General features: G+C 41.5%; 1 protein-coding gene across 21 annotated transcripts in view; it reads right to left on the reverse strand.

Moving 5' to 3' along the window:
• Positions 1 to 24,662, reverse strand: part of MYO18A (myosin XVIIIA) — a 221,875-nt gene that overhangs the window by 49,692 nt on the left and 147,521 nt on the right. For all 21 annotated transcript variants that reach the window (XM_072138310.1, XM_072138309.1, XM_072138306.1 and 18 more), the window contains 5 exons: positions 19,281 to 19,346; positions 16,813 to 16,941; positions 10,978 to 11,121; positions 4,300 to 4,389; positions 3,138 to 3,257 (listed from right to left, as the gene is read on the reverse strand). In XM_072138310.1, the coding sequence (XP_071994411.1) occupies positions 3,138 to 3,257; positions 4,300 to 4,389; positions 10,978 to 11,121; positions 16,813 to 16,941; positions 19,281 to 19,346 (549 nt within the window). The remainder of the gene's footprint in view (positions 1 to 3,137; positions 3,258 to 4,299; positions 4,390 to 10,977; positions 11,122 to 16,812; positions 16,942 to 19,280; positions 19,347 to 24,662) is intronic.

The raw sequence follows: 24,662 nt of genomic DNA on the forward strand, positions 1-24,662 counted from the left end.
CAGCTACCTGGTACATACTGACAGGGACACTTACTCATAGATCCAGGCACCATGACTGTGGTAATCTTCTTATATTTGTTATCCATGGCCTCCTTTCATCTGAAATAAACTTTACAAATTATGCTAATGAGCTTGAAAAGCTACTGGGAAGTCCTAAAAGCTAGTGGGAGGCCATGGATAACAAATATAAGAAGATTACTACAGTCACAGTGCCTGGAGCTATGAGTAAGTAACCACTTGTCAGGTTATGGCTTCCTTGGCAAAATAAGGTTATGCTAGGGCTGGAATTTAAGGCGATTTGCTCATCTCCTTGTAAACTACAGTCTATGTAGAGTTGTCAAACAATGGTACAAACCTATTATTTCCTGCCCCCATATTAGTTTTTGATACTGTTGATCTACCTGCAGGAGATCCCACACCCAAATCCCATTATCCTGTGGACAGGACATCATGATCTTGCGCTGTGGAATATGATGGCGCTTTCTAAACGATTTTTTTAATTAATCAGTATAATATTAATAAGGGACAACAAAACCCCTTTACATTAATATATTGGGGTCACATTAAATGTGAGTGCTCCTGTATGACAGACACAGGAGATTGCCATCTCGTGACTGGTGGAGGACAATTTAAGAGCTTTATTAAATGCTGGCATTAGGTAATGAAATACTTTTAACTTTCTTTGCAAGACAAGTTTTATCTTGTGTACCAATAAGAATCCCAGTCCTTTAATCTAAATGGTAAATAGATCATTACGGAAATGTAATTATGTCGCCATTAGTGAAACAAATGGTAGCCATTAATGCAATGGTCCTGAAAGCATGAGAAGATCATTTACTCCTCCAGGATACTATATATATATATATATGGAATATATATATATATACTCCAGAGTGACTGAAAATGAAGTGCAATTTTATAGAAAGGAAACCAATGCACAGAGTCTCCGGATCAGAACACAGGTCGTCTATTCTTCTTGCGGAGTCAGACTTTATAAACCTGCACAGAATACTTTTCCCACATTAATACTGGCAGACAAAACAAATCTGAAGTGTTCTCAGTCACAAGAGGCACTCGGACCACGGATCTCGCTGCCAATCTCCTCCACTCCATCCCAGACTTACAAGTAATCAGTATTATTAGAAATGCCGACAAAGCCAATCTGGAGCGGGCACAATACAAACACAATGGAAGAGAATAGGAGGGGAACATCCTGGCTGGCTACTGAAAGGGTGTTAAGGTATTAGAGGTAAAGCTATTCCCTAAAAACAAACTAGGACACGAGCCTGCAACACCTGCAGAGTAACGTAACATTACACTACACGGCCAAAAGGCAAGGGAAGAGCCTGTGGTAAAAGCCAGATGGCACGACAGAAGCTTTTTAAAGCATCATGGACATCCTAAAATGGTAAGTACTGGAAATGAAAGACCCCTGTTCAATGTGCTGGAGGACTTTGAAGATCCATCTGTCTATTCTGTAAACAAATGTAGATCTCTATTGAAGGCTTACAAAAAGTTTGTTGTCTAGAAATCAGCATAAACTTGATATACAGAGTACGAGATCAACGCTTTAAAAACTTCAGCATTGTGTAGGGCGCCTTATAAGCCTACATGGTTCACAGGGATATGGCATTTTAGGGAAAATACAAGTTTTTAGGCATAGGAGGTCATCAGTGCATAAAAAGGGTCTAGTTCTGACTTGTGGTGCACCCATTTAAACTTTTATGCTGCAGAGCCCCACCCATCACACAATAAATTATCTATGGTAAGCAGATATTTCTGGAAAGTTTTTTTGTACCCTACAAAATGGGGGAGATGCACTGAACCTTGTCTGCATTGCTCATTAAAATCATCGCTGCAGACTATTTTATGCTGTTAGCGCCCCTGGCAATCTACTTTGGGCGTGACAGGACGTGCAGCGGAAAGCATTTGGGGGACGGACGAGCCCCCCTTCCACCAGCATGCCTAAGTTACTAAAGACTCTACATGAAAATACTCTGGTTTTTAGACCGTTTTTTAATTTGGTACGCTGGTGGAGTGGGGGGGGGGGGCGGACAACGAAGGTTGGGGTTTAAAATGCCAGTCTTCGTACACACCATCTGAATGTGGGATGATCTGTAAGAAAGTGGATTGATATTGACTACCGGCACCACCAGTAAGGTGCTTTATATCTGTGAGGTTTGCACTAGCTGTACAATTCAGAAATAAGATCGGGAAGAGGATATTGACTTCAATGAATCGCTGTGCAGACACCAAGAGCATCAGAAAGGAGTTTGATGTGCCTTATTGGACTGATCTATAGGCAGGTATACATTTTTTCTGATAGTTTCAACATACAGAGATAACAAGGTGTTTAGGGGCAGTAACCACGGGTTCTCAAGGACCTGTAGTTGGTTTATCGACCCGATATCTGTAAACCTGACTGTTGACGAGTATGAGTGCTCCCTTGTATGATGTTCACTTATATGGCATAAAGATAGAGACCGTCTTTTAGAACATTACCCCATAGTGATTAATCTTACAGCAATTATTTGTGTAGCAGAGAAGTCTCGCAGCCCCCGTAACTTCTTGTTAAGGCCAACGAGTCCTTATAAGGTTCTGTGAAGGGCAGCACTTAGACAAACACAGCTGAAGAGGTCGCCACATTGGGGCACATTTACTTACCCGGTCCAGTCGCGATCCAGCGGCGCGTTCTCTGCTCTGGATTCGGGTCCGGCCGGGATTTATGAATGTAGTTCTTCCGCCGTCCACCAGGTGGCGCTGCTGCGCTGAAAGTCATCTCATCGCGCAGGAATGCACCACCTCGGACCAGGTGAAGGTAAGCGCTCCCCAAGCGGCACTTTTTCGGTTTTTAAATGCGGAGGTTTTTCCGAATACGTCGGGTTTTCGTTCGGCCACGCCCCCCGATTTCCGTTGCGCGCATGCCGGCGCCGATGCGCCACAATCCGATCGCGTGCGCCACAATCCCGGGGCAATTCAGGTACAATCGGCGCAAATCGGAAATATTCGGGTAACACGTCGGGAAAACGCGAATGTAAATGACCCCCATTGTCTTTTGTAACTATAAGATCATATCCAAAGAGATGAAGAGGCAGATGGAAGCGCAGGGATCAGACATCAGCAATAAGAAGTTTTACCTGCAGATCCCTCATGTCTTTTTCTACTCGCAGCCTCTCGGCAGTCTCGCTCTCCAGTAGCTGGGAGGCAGATTCGCCCGTATTTCTCTCGTCTGTGAGCTCAGAATTCAGTTCTGTGATCTACAAGGAGATTAGTACATGGCATTGTCAGATTTTTCCACAGAAGAAGAAGAAGGACTTAAGCCTGAAACAGACGTAAAGATTTCTCCTAATCTGATCGACCAGATTTTTTTCACTGTCGTTAAATATAAAAAATAAAGATTAAAAAATGTTAAAAATGTAAAGATTCTTGAAAAATATTTTTCAGTCTTTTCCCCGACACAAATCACAACGATCGTTTCATGGCCCATCTGTTTATAGGCTAAAAGTATAACAATAAAGAAATCTTCCTTCATAACCGGAAAGCGCTCAGTAAGGGCATGACAGACACACACATTCTCTTTGTGAAGAAGACAGAAGTGTTGGGGATCATAATCTATGTATATATAACCAGGTTTATAGTCAAACATTTGGTTTAAATCCCTCATTTTTTTTCTCCTATGAATAAAGATGGCAGTACTTCAATCCCATGTACTTACACGCATCTTTTAATTAAAGGGGTTTTCTGGGGCTAAAAATATTGCTGATATTGGGATAGGTTCTGAATCTCAGATTGGTTCTGGTCCAACAACCCAGCACCCCAAAGATCAGTAGGCAGACCGTTCTCTTCTGTCACTGCAGCCTCAACCCCATTTAAATGAATAAGAGATGAACTGCATTTACCTGCTCAGACGACTACACAGATCTGATCTGTGGGGGTGCTGGTTGCTCCGGTGGAGGACCTACATTTAACTGGTCTGTTGAGATGGCTGCCTCCCTTGGCACAACCATTATAGAGCATGGAGATGGAAACACAGCGCTGTCTACAGTATAGTGGTCAATTTGGTTCTTTACAGCTCAGTTCCCACTTATCATCACGGAGAATCCAGACATTTCCATGAATGTCAAGTATCTTGGCCATGAACACAGTCTGTTGATTCAACAAGAGTTGCTAGGACTGAAAATATTACCCAATTCTGATCAAAATCGTACAATTTGACACTGGTCAATCGGCAGATTTATTTAGGATTAAACTAATATGACTGTCTATCCTAAGAGCTGATAGCTGTGCAACAAGTATTACCCTGCTCTCCAGGCGGTCGTTGTTCAGACGAAGCTCATTCCTCTCTTTCTCCACTTTGTCCACCCTACTTTTGAGTTGTTGTATCTCTTCCTGCAGAAAGAACAAACATAAGAATTGAACATTTTAATTTTGTGTAATAGATAAAACATTCTGAAACTAATTACTCTAGCCTATTTACACCTTTCTTTACTGTGTAACAGACATACATATCTTATATAGCTACTAGAAGAAAAATGACCTATGTCCATTAAGTTCAACAAATGGAACACAATTCTATATTATAATATAACCATCTAGGCCAGTGGTGGCGAACCTATGGCACGGGTGCCAGAGGTGGCACTCGGAGCCCTTTCTGTGGGCACCCAGCACAGAATTTACCAGATAGGACTCAAGGCTTCCTCCTTCAGTCCAAGACACCTATTTGGCTGCCAGGACTACAGGAGGAGCGAGATGGTGTGGGCAGAGATGGATTATCTTTGGAGCCCCTGCTTTGGGTCCCCTGATTCTTTCTGTTCAGGGGAGCCTGGAGGGAAGCTACAATCCAAATGTCTCCTGCTTTCTACTGTATTGGTGTCCGCAGGACACCAATACGATTGAAACTTGTGATACAGCAGAGATCAATGGGGTACTGCCCAAATTGTCATGTTGGCACTTTGCGACATAAAAGTGGGTTTTGGTTGTAGTTTGGGCCCTCTGTATCTAAAAGGTTTGCCATCACTGATCTAGGCCATTCTACCTTTAAAAAGAAACTATGCTCTTTCTGAAACTCTCTGCCATCTCTGCTGTGCTCTGCTCCTGAGCTTAGCTGTTCGTCAGATTCACAGTTCTGGTGCAAAAGCTTTGTCTCTTCTGGAGATTAAATGATTCTGGTTATCTTGACTAGGGGATAACCAAATTCCATAATAAATAATTATTTGGTCAGTGGTTTCTTACTGCTGATTAAGAAGTCACTTCTCTTACTGAGAAGTCACAGTATATAGCATAGTAATAGGTCTACATTAAAGAGCTATGCCTTGTATACATGGAGAACCTCACTAATATGTAGCAGACTTTATGAAAATCTGCAATGAAATGCAACATCCAAATCAACAACTAATTGTTTTTCAGCCAATTTAAAACTTGCAACTTTAACTGATAGAAAAAATTGATCATAGCCGAAAATATTGAGAGGTTCTTCCCAAAATTCACTGAACTTAGAAAATGCTCCATCCTTACATGCAGGAGGACTATAGTTACAGTGAGCCAGGTATAAGTTGGAGGTCAGACTTTCGTCAACTTTGTGCGCTCATTAGTGCAGTAATTTATCACTTGTACCATGGCATCCGTCTCCCTCCCTCTGCAAGGCAGTAACAGAGCTAACAATTCCCTTGTGTGGTTCTTGCTAATCATAAACATATTCTCTGCCACTCCTCCTCGCTCAGACAATCCTCCGGTGTACAATAAATGTAATGTGAACATCCCTCCCAGCAGCAGCTTCTAGCCGAGGGGAGGAGAGGCAGCAGGTCTCTCGGCTCACATTAATTCTAACATTCACACTTCCCTAGGTCTGCAAGGTTATATTTCATGGGATGGTTGGCAGCCGGTGCCAATCAATGGCATTCACAAAGGCAGTGGGGAACAACCTCTAGGATCCTTAAAAGCAGGACCTAAGGCCTGAAATAATGTATTCAATAAATAAACCAATTAGGGTTTGTAATAAATCTCAACTGGTTAAAGAAAACTGATCATTGTGAAGATGGAGTATCTGCATGCATCATGTTACAGAACAAGAGGAGCAGAATGATATACATAGGCCCAAGATCTATTATGTTAAAGGTGCACCTAAAAAAAAAAAGCTGGTGCACACTTTAAGAAGTAGTGCTGGGTGCAACAGATTATTGAGGACCATGCGGCAGTATAATCTGGCGCACCCTGCACATTCGAAGCGCAAACTGCATTACTACTAAAAATCTGGCCCATACTGTGCTATGTGCATGCAGCATGTTATATAGAAGGAGGAGCTGAGCAGATTGTACATAGTGTCCTATTTGTTGGCAGCATGTTATAGAGCAGGAGGACCTGAGCAGATTACACATAGTGTCCTATCTGCAGGCAGCATGTTATATAGAAGGAGGACCTGAGCAGATTATACATAGTGTCCTATCTGCAGGCAGCATGTTATATAGAAGGAGGACCTGAGCAGATTACACATAGTGTCCTATCTGCAGGCAGCATGTTATAGAGTAGAACAACCGTCTATCTGCAGGTCGTGTTTATAGAGAAGAAAGAACTGGGCAGGTTGAACAAAGTCTCCAATTTGCAAGAAACATGTTGTAAGGAAGGAGAGCAAAAGAAATTATACATAGTGTCACATGTCCTGGCAGCAGGTTACAGAGTCTAAGTCGAAAAGTAAACGGTGTCTGCAGGCAGAATTTAATTGGGCCGGGTGAACTATAGAGATGGTGCATACTGTCCTATCTGCTGCCAAGCAGAGTGATTATAAAACAATATTGTTTTTGGGCTAAGAAGCAATGTTGAGTGGACGTGAACTGCAAAATTTAGGTCCATCTCACCTCACTTCCCCTCCCCCATAACGCCTGCGATCGGTACCATTCCCTGGTAATTTTGCCAGCAGCATTTAAATTGTTGTGACCGGGAGCGATGACCCTCCGCAAATTGGCGGGGCGCATCAATTTAATTTCCACTGGTGAATTAGCCAGCAGCATTTAAACAGTTAACACCTGTGATGGAACATGGGCATTATTCGTCAGAGTTTGGTACATGGACAGATTTATAAAATTCTAATTTTAATCATAGCTACTTAGGCTACATAGACATGTCCACAGCTGACATGTGCCAAGAGCGAGGAGAGAGAGAGAGGAGTGGGGGGTGAGGACTACTCTCCCCTCCCCTCTCTACAGTGAGCTGAGTGTCCACAAGGCCCGGACAAGACGTGGTGAGGCACGATGTTCTCACCGAATGGTGTCCGAGCACAATGCACACAAAGACCACAGCTAGCTCAATGTCGCTACTTGTGGATTTGGGAATATACCCTTAGAGTGAGCAAGATGAGCAGATTGTACATTGTGACCTATATGCAGGAAGCGTGTTGAAGAACAGGACAAGTTGAGATGTTTGTACATAGTCTTCAACCTGCAAGTAGAATGTTAAAGAATGGTGGGAAATGAGAAGGCTGTCCACCGTGTCATATCTGCAGGCAGCATGTTATAGAGCAGGAGGAGCTGAGAAGATTGTATATAGTGTCCAACCTGCAGGCAGCATGTTATAGAGCAGGAGGAGCTGAGAAGATTGTATATAGTGTCCAACCTGCAGGCAGCATGTTATAGAGCAGGAGGAGCTGAGAAGATTGTATATAGTGTCCAACCTGCAGGCAGCATGTTATAGAGCAGGAGGAGCTGAGAAAATTGTATATAGTTTCCAACCTGCAGGCAGCTTATTATAGAGCAGGATGGGATGAGAATGAGATATAAAGCTTTCAATAGAGACATGCATTATAGCTGCTCTGGCCACAATGACTCAAAATACCGTAGTCTTAATTTTCTTTAAAAAAAAAATTAACATAACTACAAAATATTGGTTACTATTGAGGTGCCCTGTGCATAGAAAGTTTTAGGTCTTGAGTGCAAATGCCCATTCACATGGCAGGACACAATGTGGGAACTTAGATTTTTACTGGCAATATTTTTTTATAATTTTTTTTTTTCACTTTCACATAAAAGACTCTTTAAGCTTCACCAGTCGTCGGGATTACAGCCCAGTCATTGTGTGACGGGGTGAGTCATTGTCCTAAAAAATATAAAGTGAATCAGCTCTACCAGTAAATGCAATCGGTTCTCCCATTAGGAACAGATTTCACAAACCGTGTTGTACTGGAGGACACAATGGGCTGGTAACAGCTGTAATTTTACCTCTATAGGAGTTAAAGGACCACTTAACCCAAAATGCAAGCAGCTTTATATGAAAGACCTCCATACAAATATCCAGCATGCAAAAGCGACTATGACTTATTAGGAAATATTGCAGATATGATTTAGATTACGGTGGAAGATTTCCTAACACATGCCCAGCGTGCGCCATTTTCTCTAGTAACACGGAGGCGCCGCTGGAAACCCTCTTACCACTTAATCCTCCTGATAACAGTGAATCACTTGCATTCATAGCAATGGTACACAATATTCATGTTATTTAAGACTTTCAAAAGTTGTATTATTTCTTCCAAAAGTTTATCGGGATCATCATGTTTTAGGCAGATTGTGTATAGGACAGCAATAACGCTTATTGGAAAGTGACGCGCTGTAACGAAACCGTAGCGGTCACGGTGCATGGAGAACATCTAGGGATCACAGTCTGATGCTTTCCAGGTGCTTCACATTACGTCCTGTAAACATATCTCCTTGGATTTCCTTCTTGAGGCTTTCACGGGAATACTCAATTGTTCCATTTGTAGGCTCCAAGTTTAATAGAGAGTCCTAATAGAGCGTGGTAAGCCAAGCTTTATATGGCATTTATAGTGGAGAACTGCTGACCACCAGCAATGCCAACCACAACTACAGAGAAGTGTGAGGATTATGTATCTACAGCATCCCCCTATACGAGAGATGAGAATGTAAGGGGAGCACCTCACCAAATACTAGTCACCAAACTATTACAGTCCTAAGTGCTCCGCGCTAGGCTTCTCCTGCATCTCCGCAGTAATGATTTTGGCTGAATCTTGGACAGAGAAGAAACCACAAGAACTCCACATAGGAGGCTAAAGTTACAAGATAGATTGTGCTTGGCCTCTGTAAATGTAGTATCCATTTCCTCCGAGTACAGACATTTCCCATTAGATGGAAGTGTACAGCAGAACAGCCATCGAGAAACGTACAAAGGCTCAAAGTGGAAATGTATGAGAAGACATAAATGTGCTAATATAATTCTATTCTCATAAAGGGACGCTGTCATCAGATTTTTCACCATTAAATTAGCCCTAAGGTAGGGTATGAAAGTCCTTTCTAGAATTTCCCCTTTTAAGAGGTTGGCCACTATACATGTTTTTTGTAGTCTGTGTGGGGGCAGGATATGAGGCAATTTACCAATATACATTTATGAAAAGTTCTGCTCCACTTTCTTGATATGTAAAGTGAAGCCTCCTGTATTTTACCTCATCAGTCTGACATTCCTGTCCATAAAATGGCTGCAGATGGAGGGTCATGTGATCTCTGACGGTTTATGAACAATGAACCCGCCAGGACCTTGATCTTATATTAATGAATATTATCATAACGTGCTGGCAGGGTGATTGCTAATGGACAGATGGAGATCACATGACCCTTCATCTGCAGCCATTTTATGGTAAGGAATCTCTGGTTGCTGAGGTAAAGCTGTCCTTGAACAATGAACCTGCCAGGACCTGGATCTTATATTTATGAATACTATCATAAGGTCCTGGCAGGGTGATTGTTCATGGATAGATAGAGATCACATGACCCTCCATCTGCAGCCATTTTATGGTAAGGAATGTCTGGCTGATGAGGTAAAAGACAGGAGACTTGACTTCACATTTCAAGAAAGCGGAGCAGAACTATTAATAGATGTATATTGGGAAATTACCCAATATCCTTCCCCCCACACTTACACACATTACAAAATAACTTGTTAAAGTGGACAACCCCTTTAAATCTCCCTCATTTGCATATTAAAAAAAAAATCACCACCAGCAAATGAACAAAAGAGTCATGTACTACTTGAGATGAATCACTTTGTGAGACGGGAGGCAAAGAGTCACTTTAGATGCCCCTATTTTATGCTCTATAGCACCTAGAAACATGCTTTTGATGTAACGAAGATAGGAATCTCCATATTTCAAGATTGCGGTTTTGTGAACTACAAACCCGGAGATATGGGCAGCCAAAGTCTATTGCAACTAAGCTCCAATCATTCTCTATACAGCGGAGCAGCCCATGGTCAGGTTTGGAGCTGTTTTTGGAAGAGAGCAGCCATGTTTTTCAGCCTCCGGACAACTCCTTTAAGAGGAGCCCAACAACCATTACATATGTATTCTGAGTTATTCAGGATGGTAGACGTAGGGGGAAGAAAAAAGTTGAACATGCCCAATGCTTGTGTCCTTGGTGACCTATATTATAAGCATATGCTATGTATATGGTCAACCTTCCAGTCCCAATTGTAGTCATCCAATATGTTTTTTGCTTTTCTTTTCTAGTGTATGATGCACAAACATTGAAGTAATAACGAAAATACATTATTGTGTGTCAATTTTTAGTTACTTATATAGTGCACTTGTATCCAAACCAAAATGTTAGCACTAATACAGCATGAAATCTAGTATTATATCTACATTTACACAGTCATACACAAAACACATATACCACGTACAGACAGCATTAGCTTTCGCTTTAGCATTTATCATTATGCATCCTTGGCTTGGAAATAACCGCACTTGACTACAATCTCTAGGTTACGCATTGTATTAGAGGATTTAACCATTGCCGTCATTTTCTGGAAATCAGCAGAGAAATGCAGACAGTTTTCTGCAGGGGAAGCGCCATCTTATAACACGTCTAAGGTCGATAAATGTATATTATATCCTTATACATAAAGCATTCAGATCTTCGTGCAATTTCCTTTAACAGCATAGACACAGCACATATAATCGTGTCTCTAGACCGTCATACTTACGTCTTTTCCACGGATTTGGTCTTCCGTGAGCTGCACCTGTATCAAGGGTCGGACAGTAGTGAAGAGTTTCCACCAGGGCCAGTCTTTTACACCTTTGTTCTTCTTGATGTTTTTCTGGATGCAGCGAATCGCAAGCTCTTGGATCTATAGCAACACAGAAACAGGGATCAGTGATCAAGAGCGCCAGCATGTTTGATCATCATAGTAATAACGAGAGGCAATGTGCAGTCATGAACATCAGGCAACGTAGACTGGAAATAAAAGAAAACAAGCTGCTTTCAGCAGACAGGAACAATGCCAAGGACATCACTCCGATAAACTGTAGCCAGCGCGCCTTGTATGGGAGAAAGAGAAAAGAAAGATGGAGATGTATGGTAAAGGCAGGACCATGACCAGAACACTATTGTGCAGAACAGGGACCGACGGGAGTTACGGAGAATGAGAGGACGGAAGCCATTGTAAGATGTGTGATAATGATGAGATAAAGGGAGAAGACACAACAACAAGGAGTGGCAAGAAAAACAAAATGTAACTCGGCAGAAGATTTACTTTGTGGTTGGAGCATTGTCCTATTGTCACTCATGCGCTGAGCAGAATACACCTGCAGCAAAAGATGTCAATCCAAAGCGCCGTCACAAGTGACAACTCCGAGAGTGGAAATTATTCTTTGAGTGACACTAATAAAATCGTCTGCAAACTACTTCTTGACGTCTTATTCAGCAGTGAGATGATGTGCTTAGTGTTACCTAGTAGGAGCTACACAGTCTATACAATCTACTGCTAGGTGGTTACTGCCCCATGCCCCAAGAACAGGGAGATAGAACCAAGTACTGCTTTACCACTTCAGTTCTCAAGTACCACCGTGAGATCATGGCTGGAGTTTGTCCCGTAGAGAGAAGACACAGGGTAATGCACAGACAATTATTACATCCCATGTTCAAGTTAGGCTGGACCCATGGCCTTTAAGTATTGAGAAACTTACTGGCTTGCATATTAGGGACAAACAGTCCCACAGGTTGACACACAGTGCTCTGTATTTGGAGCAGGGGGTCATCCAGTCCATTGCCCAGGACTCTACGAGCTGGAATGTCATCCAATCTAGTGCACCAAACTCTAGTCATCCAATCTTTTGTAATGGACTCTACGGGCGGGGGGCATCCAGTCTAATGCACAGGATTCTACAAGCTGAGCAGGGGGGTCATCCAGTCTAGTGCACTACACTCTATGAGCAGGGGGGTGGGGTCATCCAGTCTAGTGCACTACACTCTATGAGCAGGGGGGTGGGGTCATCCAGTCTAGTGCACTACACTCTATGAGCAGGGGGGTGGGGTCATCCAGTCTAGTGCACTACACTCTATGAGCAGGGGGGTGGGGTCATCCAGTCTAGTGCACTACACTCTATGAGCAGGGGGGTGGGGTCATCCAGTCTAGTGCACTACACTCTATGAGCAGGGGGGTGGGGTCATCCAGTCTAGTGCACTACACTCTATGAGCAGAGGGGTGGGGTCATCCAGTCTAGTGCACTACACTCTATGAGCAGGGGGGTGGGGTCATCCAGTCTAGTGCATTACACTCTATGAGCAGGGGGGTGGGGTCATCCAGTCTAGTGCATTGCACTATAGGAGGAAGGGGTCATACCGTTTGGTGTACTGTAACCGAAGACTATTAACAGGTTGTCTCATTTATACCTACACTGTAGCTCAACATTGAATTGAACTTTTATTTACTAATATTCAGTACTGTAGTCTAGGAATATGTTAAATGCACAATAGGCCTAGGAACTGATGCACTATGCCCTAGGAAACTTGTGGCTATATGTTATACTGAGAATATCATACAGAGCAGTAGCAATGACTATTTTAGCAGACTATAAATACATATACACAGAATCCTTCCCACAAGAACAAAAGATCATTATTGTACATTTACTGATGTCAACAAACTTTGTGACACAAGACATTCCCCTCACCTCAATGAAGTCATTAATCAAATGAATATGACCTGAACATATGAGAAAACACTAGCGCATCAAAATGCAACATTAACTAAGTACTCGACTAGTTGGGACCTATGGAAAAATAATAAATACTTCAACCCATAACTTGACTGTGTGCTCTGGACAGATGAACACTCACAGCTTGCCACTACCCCCACCTAAATAGCTTACCTCCCCCTCTTCAATTTCTTGGGGTTTTGTCGATTCCCCACCATTTTGGTTTGAAGTATTATAAACGTTACTTAGGAAACCGCAGTTTCTCTTGTACCGTACTATTTGTGTTACACCTGAGGACTGATTTAATTAAAGAAAAGGACACTATGGATAACACCAAGCAATCGTCAAGAACCAAAGGACGGTCTTTAGCAATTGAAAAGTCTTAATTTTTCTTACTGTACTCAATGTTATGTCATGAATTGTAAAAACTTAATAAAAAGAATTTACAAAAAAAAACAAAAAAAAAACCATAGCACATCCTGCTGGTCCCTGCAGGTATAAGCCATTAAATTCGGCTAATGACCCTTCTCCTCACGCAGAATGGACTTAAAACACTTAAACGATCAAGCTGCCGGGTAACCCCCAGCCCTTAATCCAGAGACTGCTATCTACAAATATTATGTGTCAGTTCTGGCAGAACCTCTAATCTCAAGTCTGATGCAGAAGGCAGAGGGAATTGAAAATATATAAAAATTCATAAACAATAACATTCCTGGATAAAAATTCAGTTCGCCAGATGTACTCCCTGTGATAGGAGAAAGCTCCTCAAACACCAGCAAATTTCATTTAGAATATGGCCGTCATCTCATTTGTGCAGCTGTGTAAACACGTCCGTGTCCTGACAACAGTCCTGTCTCTGCTCGGAGCAAAATATTATTAGAACTGCAATGGAAATGTATTTATTCAATAAATATGTATAAAACGAACCTGCAAAGTGAGAACAAATTTGGGTCAGAATTCTGTATTGCATGTACGTGGCTGCGCAGTGAGGAAATCTTCTTATTATAAGGGATTTCCCTACCGATGAGGAGCAATGACTCGAAGAGACTTATCCCAAGTCATATCACAAGGCTCCTTGAAAGTGGGGACAATGATCTATAGAGAGCTGCCTTATTTAAGAGGCATAGGTATCCTTTTCAGATCCTGAAATACTTCGTTGCATATTTCTTTCCCACCGCCAATTCTACATCTACAAGATAGGGAATTATGTAATACTGGGGGTCCAACTGCAGAGACACCAATGTTTAAGTGGTGCCCAAGCCTTAGTGAAGTAGCAGTACACATACATGACCAACAGCTACCCATGTCAGTCCCACAGAAGTAATTGGAGCAGTAGTGACACCTATGTAAATGTAGTAGAAATGTACATAAGACTCAGGTGCCCCGGGATGTGTCCTCCAGTGCACTCATCAATAAGAACCTAACGCCAATGTTGAAGGGCTTTTCCTATGAAAGAGTATATGGATATGTCATAAATGTCTGAGAGATGCTGCTCCATTACAATCTCAAGGAGAAGCATAAGGCTTATAGTAAATTGGAATAATGGAAAGAGGGTAAACCATGACTTGTGCCATTTAGGGAATTCTGATTCACTTCTATGAGAGTTACCAAAACAGCGTTGTTCAGTTCCCCACTGATTATGTAAAATGTCAACCACTGACAAGCAGGGAGCCGTGATAAATGGGTTATGCACTTCATGTTAGAGATAGAGGTGTGGGCTCCAGACGTGGGACTTGTGTTCATCAGACCTTTAAAGGGGTTGTCTGGAGGTTGAAAGTCGTGGCTGATTTCTTCCCCAAAAAAGTGCCTCCCTCATCTGACAATGGTTTGTATTGAAACTAAGCTGCACACAGATGAATGGAGCAGAGATACAATACCGACTCAAACCATAGTCAGGTGTGGCGCTGCTTTTGGAAGAAAAATGCCACATTTTTTAACCTCTGGAAACCTTTAAGACATATCCAATCGATATACTGTAAATGTCTGCTGTGGGAACCCCTTTAACTTTCTTAAATAATACCTTTCAACAATAACAGGTGTAGGATATTTACTTTTGTAACTGTATTATTAGTAATCTATCTGTAGTTGGCCAAGTGGGTGTTACCAATTGTTGGGGGGGGGGGGTAACACAGACTGACACATTTGGTTCTGACTGGAGGTGGACACATCCTAAATTGGTACTACTAAATGAGTAACTCCTGATAAATTACTATGAAGAATAACAGAGGAACCACACAACACAAAGTTGTTACAACAGAATTAGTTAATGGGGAGTACAATCCCTGAATGTAATGAAATAGACTTGTCAGGACTGTTGACGGGATCTCTTTAAAGGGGTGTTACGATTTTGTCAAAAGTAATAAAATTATTCTTGGCCAATTGTCCAAAAATTGAGCACCACTGCACGTTCAATTGTTTTCATGGAAATAGGGTTGAGCTATAATACCAAGTCACTATGAAATAGGTATGACCGTACACTAGGCCAAGTCTCCACAGTCTCTTCCCTTTCATGATCCCTGACAACCCCTTTAAGATAAGCTGCCATTAAACCGGTTGTGATTCAGTAATAAATACTACTACTCTAACATAATAAACTGTGTAAAAACCACAGTCAAAAAGGTTTCTAAAAATACTTCTGCAGATCAATACGAACGCACATGGTGTATATGTAATTTTGCTACTAAAATAAAATCATACAACACACAACTCTGTTCTCATACATATTCTTTGTGGGGAATTTACTTACACAACATTATGATGTCTAGCTGCTGCGGTAAAATGTGACACAGCCAAAATGTAACCCGATATACGCGGTGTCCGATGTGAAATGAGTGAGCAACCCTGAAACTTCTTCATCTCCTTTCCGTAGAACAATACTGTAGTGATCTTTTATGTATGTGAAACAATGGGAATACGTTTTTTTCTTAATTGTATACATTGGAAAATCTGCTAAACGACTTGTTGAATGCAGGTTCAGACAATTTTTGTCTTGTGTGTGTGTGGATCCTGAGAAATATATCTTATTGTTGCAAGGTTAAATGCACAACAAAAATAAGAATCGAAAACACTACGCAGGGTATGGACTTAAAGGAATAAAATATTCAATATTCTTGTGCACGCAGTCCCCAGGTTATGTACAAAATAGGTTCTGTAGAATTATTCTAAAGATGAATTTGTATATAAGTTGGAACGGATACATTTTAGAATTGTAACTGCAGACAAATATTTATTTTTGTTCCAGTGACAATAGGTTTTTCAAAGTTTTCTGCTGTCATGGGAACAAAGATTATCATCAATAAAACTTTGTTACAGACACGCAACAGCTGATCATTCCAGCCTGGGACTAAAGTAACATCCAGAGAGCTTCAGCAGGGGTCACAGTGTGTAGAGAGGTCCCTCTGTAAGTTGGTTGTCCTTAAGTCGGGGCCGACTGTATAGATAAATGTAGCAGGGGAGGAGAAATGACACGTCTGTAGCAGATCTGATCACACTTGACCCGAATATTCCGCAGTAAATAGACAACTGATTATTCTTCATCGTTCTAGGAACCCAACCCCATGCATGTGATAAGAAGCACCCAGCCCTTACCGTATCAGAGAGCACTTGATCCCAGCTGTGTTACTAGGCACTTGATAAAGTCTCTGCTGAAACACAGCTGAGCTGTGAAGGGGAACACAAAAAAGACCTGACTGTCCCTCCCAGTCCGTGCAGACGTTTACAGGGAAACCCCCCTGTCTGACATCAGGCTGTAATCTTTTATAAAAGGCGAGGAGTTTACCATTTTAGGTTACTGGAGAAGAAAGTTCTCAGCAACTCCAAGTTGCCAGCCTTAAACTTTTTACCTTTCTCTTCTTGAACTGCTGACGTGCCAGGTAACCCCTGCATGCGGCCTGGAACAGTACCAGGTTCTTGCGGGTCTGCTCATCCCTCTGTTCTTCAAGCTTTGTTAATGTGCCTGCTCGGAAGAAAACCTGAGAAGACAAAAAGATAGAAGTAGATTGAGACCAGAGACGCCTGCAGAGTGTCACATACCCGCAGACCCTCTTACTACTGGAAGGGAAATGTGTATTGCTTCTGATAAATGCAGTGTGTATACATGTGCAAGTTAACACAGATGGCTCAAGAGATCAATACAAGCAGAAACAGAGATAAGCTTGTCAAAATAGGAAAGACAAGTGTCAATGCAAGAAATACTTTTTTTTTCTGGTCAGTGTTAATATTAGGATGGTAAACCCTGACCTGATGAGAGGTAAGGTCTATAACCACCAAGCGCACTTATAGGCTGGGACTATAATGAATGTTCTTCGCCGTCTACATCCTAAACAAGTGCCGCTTCAGATGGGCAAAGAATAAACAGACACACTTAGTTTATAATAGAAGGCTGCACAAGAAGAAGCCAGTGACCTCCCTTTTATCAGTGAAAAGTAAGAAGCCGGGATTCCAGAACTTTACCCTTTGTTGTCTGGGCAGTGAACGCTTGGCACCAGTAGATCAAATACAGACACCTTAGCAATGCAGAGGATGAACGTGTTAACCAGGGGGGGCCTGGACCTCTCTAAGCCTTCCCTGTATTCCCCCCAGGCTGATTTGCATGAGGAATTCTGCCTGTGGGAAGAAACTCCTGGTCTGCACATTATACAAGCCACAGTATGCACAGGGCTTTATTCTACTACATGCAAGCAGTGCATTGTGAGGGCATGAATGGTGGATGAATCTGCTGCATTCTCCCGTTACTGCTGGACATGACGCAGCATCGCTTCACCCATCCAGGATATGACCGCTGGCATTTACAAAAGCCCCTATGATGGTCCTTTAAACATAGTGATTAAATAATCCCGCTCAGAGAGTTCTACTAGTTGTAGGAAGTCCAAGCGCGGACACATTACTGCTGACAATGCGAGATATGGATGCAACAATAGGTTAATGGAAAGTACTCAATAGAGGGAAACCATGTAACACCGAGCAGTGAAAATGATACCTAGCAAGTATAGTACAAGCAGCCACATATGTAAAACGGATCATCTCCCCATAAAGGGAATTTAACTAGCATGGACTGAAAGACTGTGATATGTATAGAAAGAAATTTCACTCAATCCTAAACCCGCCCAGAAGCCGAGTTGTATAAATTGTTTAACGTAAATTATTTGTATGAAAAATTGTATTTGTTTTAACATGCAAATATTTTATCATACACATTTTGTTAATATAAATATTTGATATTGAAACGTTAAATATTTGAAGAAAAATATTTTAGCACTAATATGTTATAAAAATTATGAAAATATCTGCATGTTTGGAAGAAGATGGGCACGGATGCTTCATAGGGAGGTCACAAATGGATCCCCGTGGAACCTATTGGTTATAATGGGATCAATCAGGTCACTGTTCCTCTGCCAGAACTGGCTGTCTATTTTTATTAGTGGCTTTTAAGGCAAAAAAGCTCTGAGGGTGCGTTCACACGTGGGGTTAACACATGCGTTTAATACCGCATTGCAAAAGATGAAGAGTTGTGCCTAATTAAATTGCTGTTAACATTTGTGTTAGCAAATACATCAACATTGTTGTGTTTTGTTAACAGTCCGTTAACACATGTGTTTTGGTACAGCAGTGTTAACACATATGTTCATATGCCTGAGATTAGAAAATTATTGTTATTCTGCAGGGGCTGATATAAAAACAATGGGCCTGTAGTTCCCCTCGTCTTCTCTCCAGTCCAGCACAGCGCATTGTATTACAGTGGTCTGGGTTTGCATGTGACCACTTTAGCCTATCACCGGCCTCAAAAGTGTTGTGCTGAGGCCAGTGATTGGCTGCAACAATGATGTGCTGTCGATGTGATAGATAAAAGCACTACAGGACTGGAGGGGAAAAAAAGACTGATTGTGTAAGTGAAAAGTCATTCAAGTGGAAAGCCATTCAAAGAAGTCTGTCTCTATAATTTATCTACACAAACTAACAGCTATATTATGTAGGGCTGCACCTTCCATACCAAAACATGGGTTATATGCAAATGAGGCTGAAGTGCTTTAGGGGCTGTTAGCAGAGCACCTTGGGGCTCTGGTTCCACATCTCACTAGACCCAGGAGTGATGTAGCTGAAGAGGGAAGGATAAGAGAAGCCTTTGGGTGATGGAAGTGTAGCTGGGGGCATTGTTGTGATGCTTGAATTAGGAGTGCCTGATAAACTTCAACCTCATTTGCATATTTCTAAACTTAAAAGTTTTGGAACAGAAGGAAAAGATTCCATATAATAGAAGAAGTATATAGAAGATCACCAACATCCACACAATCATCCAGAAATCTGCACGTACCCGGCTCAGACCCATATGATAACTGCTCTTCTCCAGATCCAGGGATTCTAGAAGCTCTTCTACAGCCTGGAAAAAAAAAAATATATTAAAAAAATTCTAGTAATAGCAGCAAATATCATTTACAGCAAGTATCATTTACATTATAAATGCAGCATAACATTATCTCTTTGAATTCCAAAAGTGCGAAAACCATGACCCATTTCGACATAATATTTGTTGATCAAAAGGACTGGACTGCCCACTACGAACCCATCTATATAAAATAATGAGCAGTACATATTGTATTGTCTGCGATGGCTATAAATGATACCACTAAAATGAAAACAAGGACAGTTTTGTTGGGGGCCGTCAGAAGACAAACCATATTATTGCATAATGGAAAATTAAAGGAAATCTACCATCAAAATCCATCATGACAAACCAGGGACATTTGCTGCTAGATCAAGGCACTGTGACTGTGGTAATCTTCTTATGTTATCCATGGCCTCTTTCCTTCTTTCTCATTAGCATAATTTTAACAGTTCATTTTATGATTTTTAGAAGAGCTCTGGCCGAATTGCCACCCAGGCTGCGGCTTCACAGGCTGTTACACTGTGCACTTCCCCCTCCCACTGTGGGAGATAACAGATGGGAGGGGCGAGGGGGGAGCAAATGAGCAGGTGAGAAATGCTCTTGCATAGTGTAACATTGAAGTAACAGCACAAAGGGGCTCTGGTAATGACCCCCAGAGCCCTTCTGACTCATTAGCATAATTTGAATAGTTGATCTTAGAAGGAAGGAGGCCATGGATAACAAATATAAGAAGATTACCACAGTCACGGTGCCTGGATCTATGAGTAAGTGTCCCTGGTTTAACATAATGGATTTTGATGGTAGATTTCCTTAAAAGGGTATTCCCTATACAAGTTATACATGACATACTCATGGGAACATGGGAAACCTGAAATTACGACTGCAACAGGCCTTGCAAAAAAAACCCAGTAACTTTTACAATATGATGCTGAAACCTGTTAAATACACGTCTACCCCATGAACGTTGTTCAGAACCTTTGCTAAATAACACTACATTGATAAGGCAAAATGTCCATTTCATTTCAGCTGGAGACAATGCCAGGCTCTTTAACACTTCTTGTCACGACTCACATTGCCTGCTCCCCGCTGATTTATAATACTCATTAACACCTTTACTTCTAGCAGAACACGCTGCACATAAATATTAATACATCCTCATGTAGATGCGATGCTATGTGTGCGGCACAACCAGGGAAACGTATAATGACTTGTCTTTGGAGCCTGCTACACTACTATTGAGTACAATGCTATACAGAGGCAGGACCGGGTCCCTTGCTTTATCCAATCTGTATCTGACTATCACATTCCATATGGAAGAGACAGCGTTCCTTTGAAAGGAAATCTATTAAGCATAGTGACAACGTTTTGGGTGAGAACCTACCATTCTTCAGACCTATTATAGGGTACCACAAAAAAGATAAGGGCTATGGAGGGTCTCAGTTATGAGGAAACTAGATTTATTTAGTCTGGAAAAGAGACGACTAAGAGGGGACGTGATTATATTATATAAATCCTTTCCTCATCCAATCCCTTCCTTTCCTTGGTTGAACTTGATGGACATGTGTCTTTTTTCAACCGTATAAACGATGTAACTATGTAATAATGAGAGGAACTGCAGGCAGAAAAACAACCCTATCTTATTCTTGCCACTTTATACAGCAGGAAGCAAGGCCAACAATAACCAAACCAGCTGCTAACGTTGTCCATACACATTAGGTAAAAATCATGGTAATCAGCCAATATCTACTGGATCAGGCCACCTTCTAAAAAGTGTATGGAGGGGGAACGACCTGGGCTAATAATTACCAGATGTTTATGGGCTCCATCCTGCGAAAAGATTACAACCAATGTTGTCTATGTTAAAAACGGCTCTGTGACATGCATAAAACTACAAACAAGCGGGAGGAGGACCCCATCTGTGAGGGCTCACAATCTCTATGATTGCACATAGTAAAAACACCATAGATGTCAAAACTAATTTAAAAAAAAAAAAATGTAATGTAGAGATGTAGGATGAACCCCTCAACTAGAGCTCACACAATGGGGGTCATTTACTAAGGGCCTGATTCGCGTTTTCCTGACGTGTTACCCGAATATTTCCGATTTGCGACGATTTCCCCTGAATTGCCCCGGGATTTGGCGCACACGATCGGATTGTGGCACATTGGCGCTGGCATGCACGCGGCGGAAATGGGGGGGGAGGGGGACGGATTCGGAAAAACCGCCGCATTTAAAACACAAAAAATCTGTCGCGGAACTTACTTCAGTCAGCCCGAGCCGGTGAACTCCAGGGCGTTCCGATGCTTTTCAGCGCAGCAGCGCCACCTGGTGGACGGCGGAGGAACTACCTTAATAAATCCCGGCCGGACCCGAATCCAGCGCAGAGAACGCGCTGCTGGATCGCGAATGGACCGGGTAAGTAAATCTGCCTCAATGAGTGTTTCATACATCTACCAACAATGCCAAACAACATAAGCCATATCTAGAAGATCTGAAATAGAATCCTGATGAGCAATAAAAGCCTTCAAAAGAAAATCACACAACGAGAAAGCTTCTCTTTGAGGAAGAACAAATTGTACGTTCCAGGACCCAGGGGAACAAGCCGAGGTCTATATCAACAGCTTCTCCTTTAAATCCTTCCCACATCTTTATTTTTACAAAAATTAAAGCCTTCAAATTATAATGAAAATTACCTATAGACTGCAGGATTATGGGTATTTATAGTATTCAGTGCAACTACTTTATCAGGTTTATAGCATTTCAATACCTTCATATAGGTTTAGTGGTGTGGGGAGGGGGGGATCTTTTTGGGAAAGTCCCTTTGGAGCTAAAAAACTTCTGCACAACAGTTTTAGACACAGCAGCTTAAAAAAAAGTTTTGTCAAAAATTAACTTGATCAATTTTCAACTTGGGTTTGACCTCCTTAACCAATTTCTTTTAGTAGGGTCCAGTGGTATCCCCTTTACCCGGAGGTAGGTTAGAGACATTAGATATATATTGCCTGATGCAATGTTGCAGGACTTACTAACAAATTTATTTATTTTAAGTAAGACACACCCTAAACCAGGGAGCCTTTTGGATTGGTCGATTTTGGGGATTATCGAGGACACTTAGTGTTTTTATACAAGTTACTAATTTCCATACTCACATAGAATCAAAAAGCAAGTATGGGGAGAGATCATCCATGGTAAATATCTGGGTTACAAGTATCTGAGGAGTCACTTTTATGGACTTGTGCTGATGAACATGCGACCATGTGCTAGCAAGCTTTTTGTGGGTAAGACAAAGCCCCATTATTTTCATTATGATCATGCTCATGGTCATTGCATGCTATGGACGAGTTGACTGCCCGCACCACAAGTTAGAGGGCAGGTCTTATTTCTTCCCATTCTCCATGGACAGTCATTTTCTATTGACATCGGTGATGTGAGTGATGCTCAACCACCAATGTCAGACACCCGAAAAACAAGCAATCACATTCCCTTGTTTGTGGCCCAGAAAGTGCATTAGGCACATAATCATCAGAATGTGTGTTTTTTAATCATTCAGATACTACTGAACAAAGTTCAAGATGCCACATAGAATGAGCACTAGAATGTCTCCATTAAAAACCTTGGTCAAATGAAGATGATTGTTCAACCTATTCCTACTCCCATAAAAAACAAGACCTGGGACACCAGCCCGAGCCCTGTTGTCTGGCTAGGCTGACAACCAAGCAGATCAATGTCCAAGCCAGGGTCAAAGTCTTTAAATACGACTCCTACCAATATGTAATAACAGTATTTTGACCCATCTAATCTTTATTTTGGGTTGCATACTTTATAATGTTCTTAGATGGGTAGGAATGTATATTTCTAGTCTACCTTTTAAAGATCAGTAAATTACATTTGACTATTCAAGACGACATTTTACGTCCTCCTTAATTTCCAACATTTGGTTTCATGTAACTATCTAACAATTTCACCTAAAGGAACAAATAAAACATATTCCATCACTAGGATTGTGCAATAAATAAGAAAATATACAAGTCAATAACTTTTTCCTCTACAGTAATGAACGGTTTATTGGGTCTTCACACGAGGCAAAACAATTCTATTGTTTTGAATATCACTTGTCGTTCTTATGATGCATATTAAAAGTTACGTTACGATGACACGCATTAAAGAAGTTTATGAAAAAAAGAAAAGTTTTATACGTCAAGTTTTTACTAACTTTTTTGTTTTCCTCTAGCATTTTCACATTTTATCTCCAGCTGCCAGTGCACAAATTATGTACAGAGCGACAGAAGATAAAGTTGAGTGTGATGGTCCTTTGGGGAGAGAAGGAGGGATAAACTTAGATCAGCGCTTATAGCTGTTAACCCTCTCAACGTCCTAACGTAGAAAAACTATTTTTAAGTCACTTCTTATCACATATCAATGTGGTCTTAAACAAAATTGTAAGAAATGTAGATGCATAAAAAAAAATGTAAAAAACAAAAATTACATACTTCTATTCAATTTCCTAAAACAATTTTAGATTTAGTACTTTGCACTTATAAAAACAAATAACTGATTATTGGCAAAAAAAATGCATGCATGAGCAGTTTAGACAACTTTTTAAATGTGTTTTATATGCTATTTTAAAGGGGTTTTCCCACGAAGGAAGGTTAGGCCCTATCCATAGGGCTTGCTGATCAGTGGGGGTCTCGGTGCTGAGACCCCTGCAGAACGCGAAAACGAGGGTTGGACCCCTCGTCACTCTGTCAGATTAATGGAGCAGATGGTTGTGTAAGACCGTTCTGCTCCAGTCATCTCTATGGAGCTGACGGGATAGCGCTCGGCAATTTCCGGCAGCTCCATAAGGAAAGGTCATGCAATCTGATGGAGCGACGAGGGGTCAGACGGACCCCTCGTTTTCGCAATTTGGGGGGGTCTTTGGGTCTTAGGCCCTATCCTGTGGAAATCGTAATCATGTGGTTATACGAAGAATAAAGCCATTGGCCACAGCCACAGTGTAGCAGTAACCCCAGGGAATTGTAGGTTTTGGGATTTTTATGTGAATGAGGCCTACTATGTTTACGGTGAGTAAAGAGGTCGGCTCCCCTATAGGCAGAAATATTTGCTTCCCTCAGCTAATCGGAATGGGTGCCTATTGATAGGTCATTAACGGATTGGGGCTGAAAATCCCTTTAAAAGAGAAAGTAAATGGAACAATAGAAAGTAAAGAACAATGAAAGGTAAAGGACTATTGGTTACTATGTGAATAATTACTATTGTTAATTTTGGTAAATACAATATTTATTGGGCCGGCATTAAAACTTATAACAC

Source organism: Engystomops pustulosus, chromosome 2 (genome assembly GCF_040894005.1).
Source record: "Engystomops pustulosus chromosome 2, aEngPut4.maternal, whole genome shotgun sequence".
Classification (NCBI taxonomy): domain Eukaryota; kingdom Metazoa; phylum Chordata; class Amphibia; order Anura; family Leptodactylidae; genus Engystomops; species Engystomops pustulosus.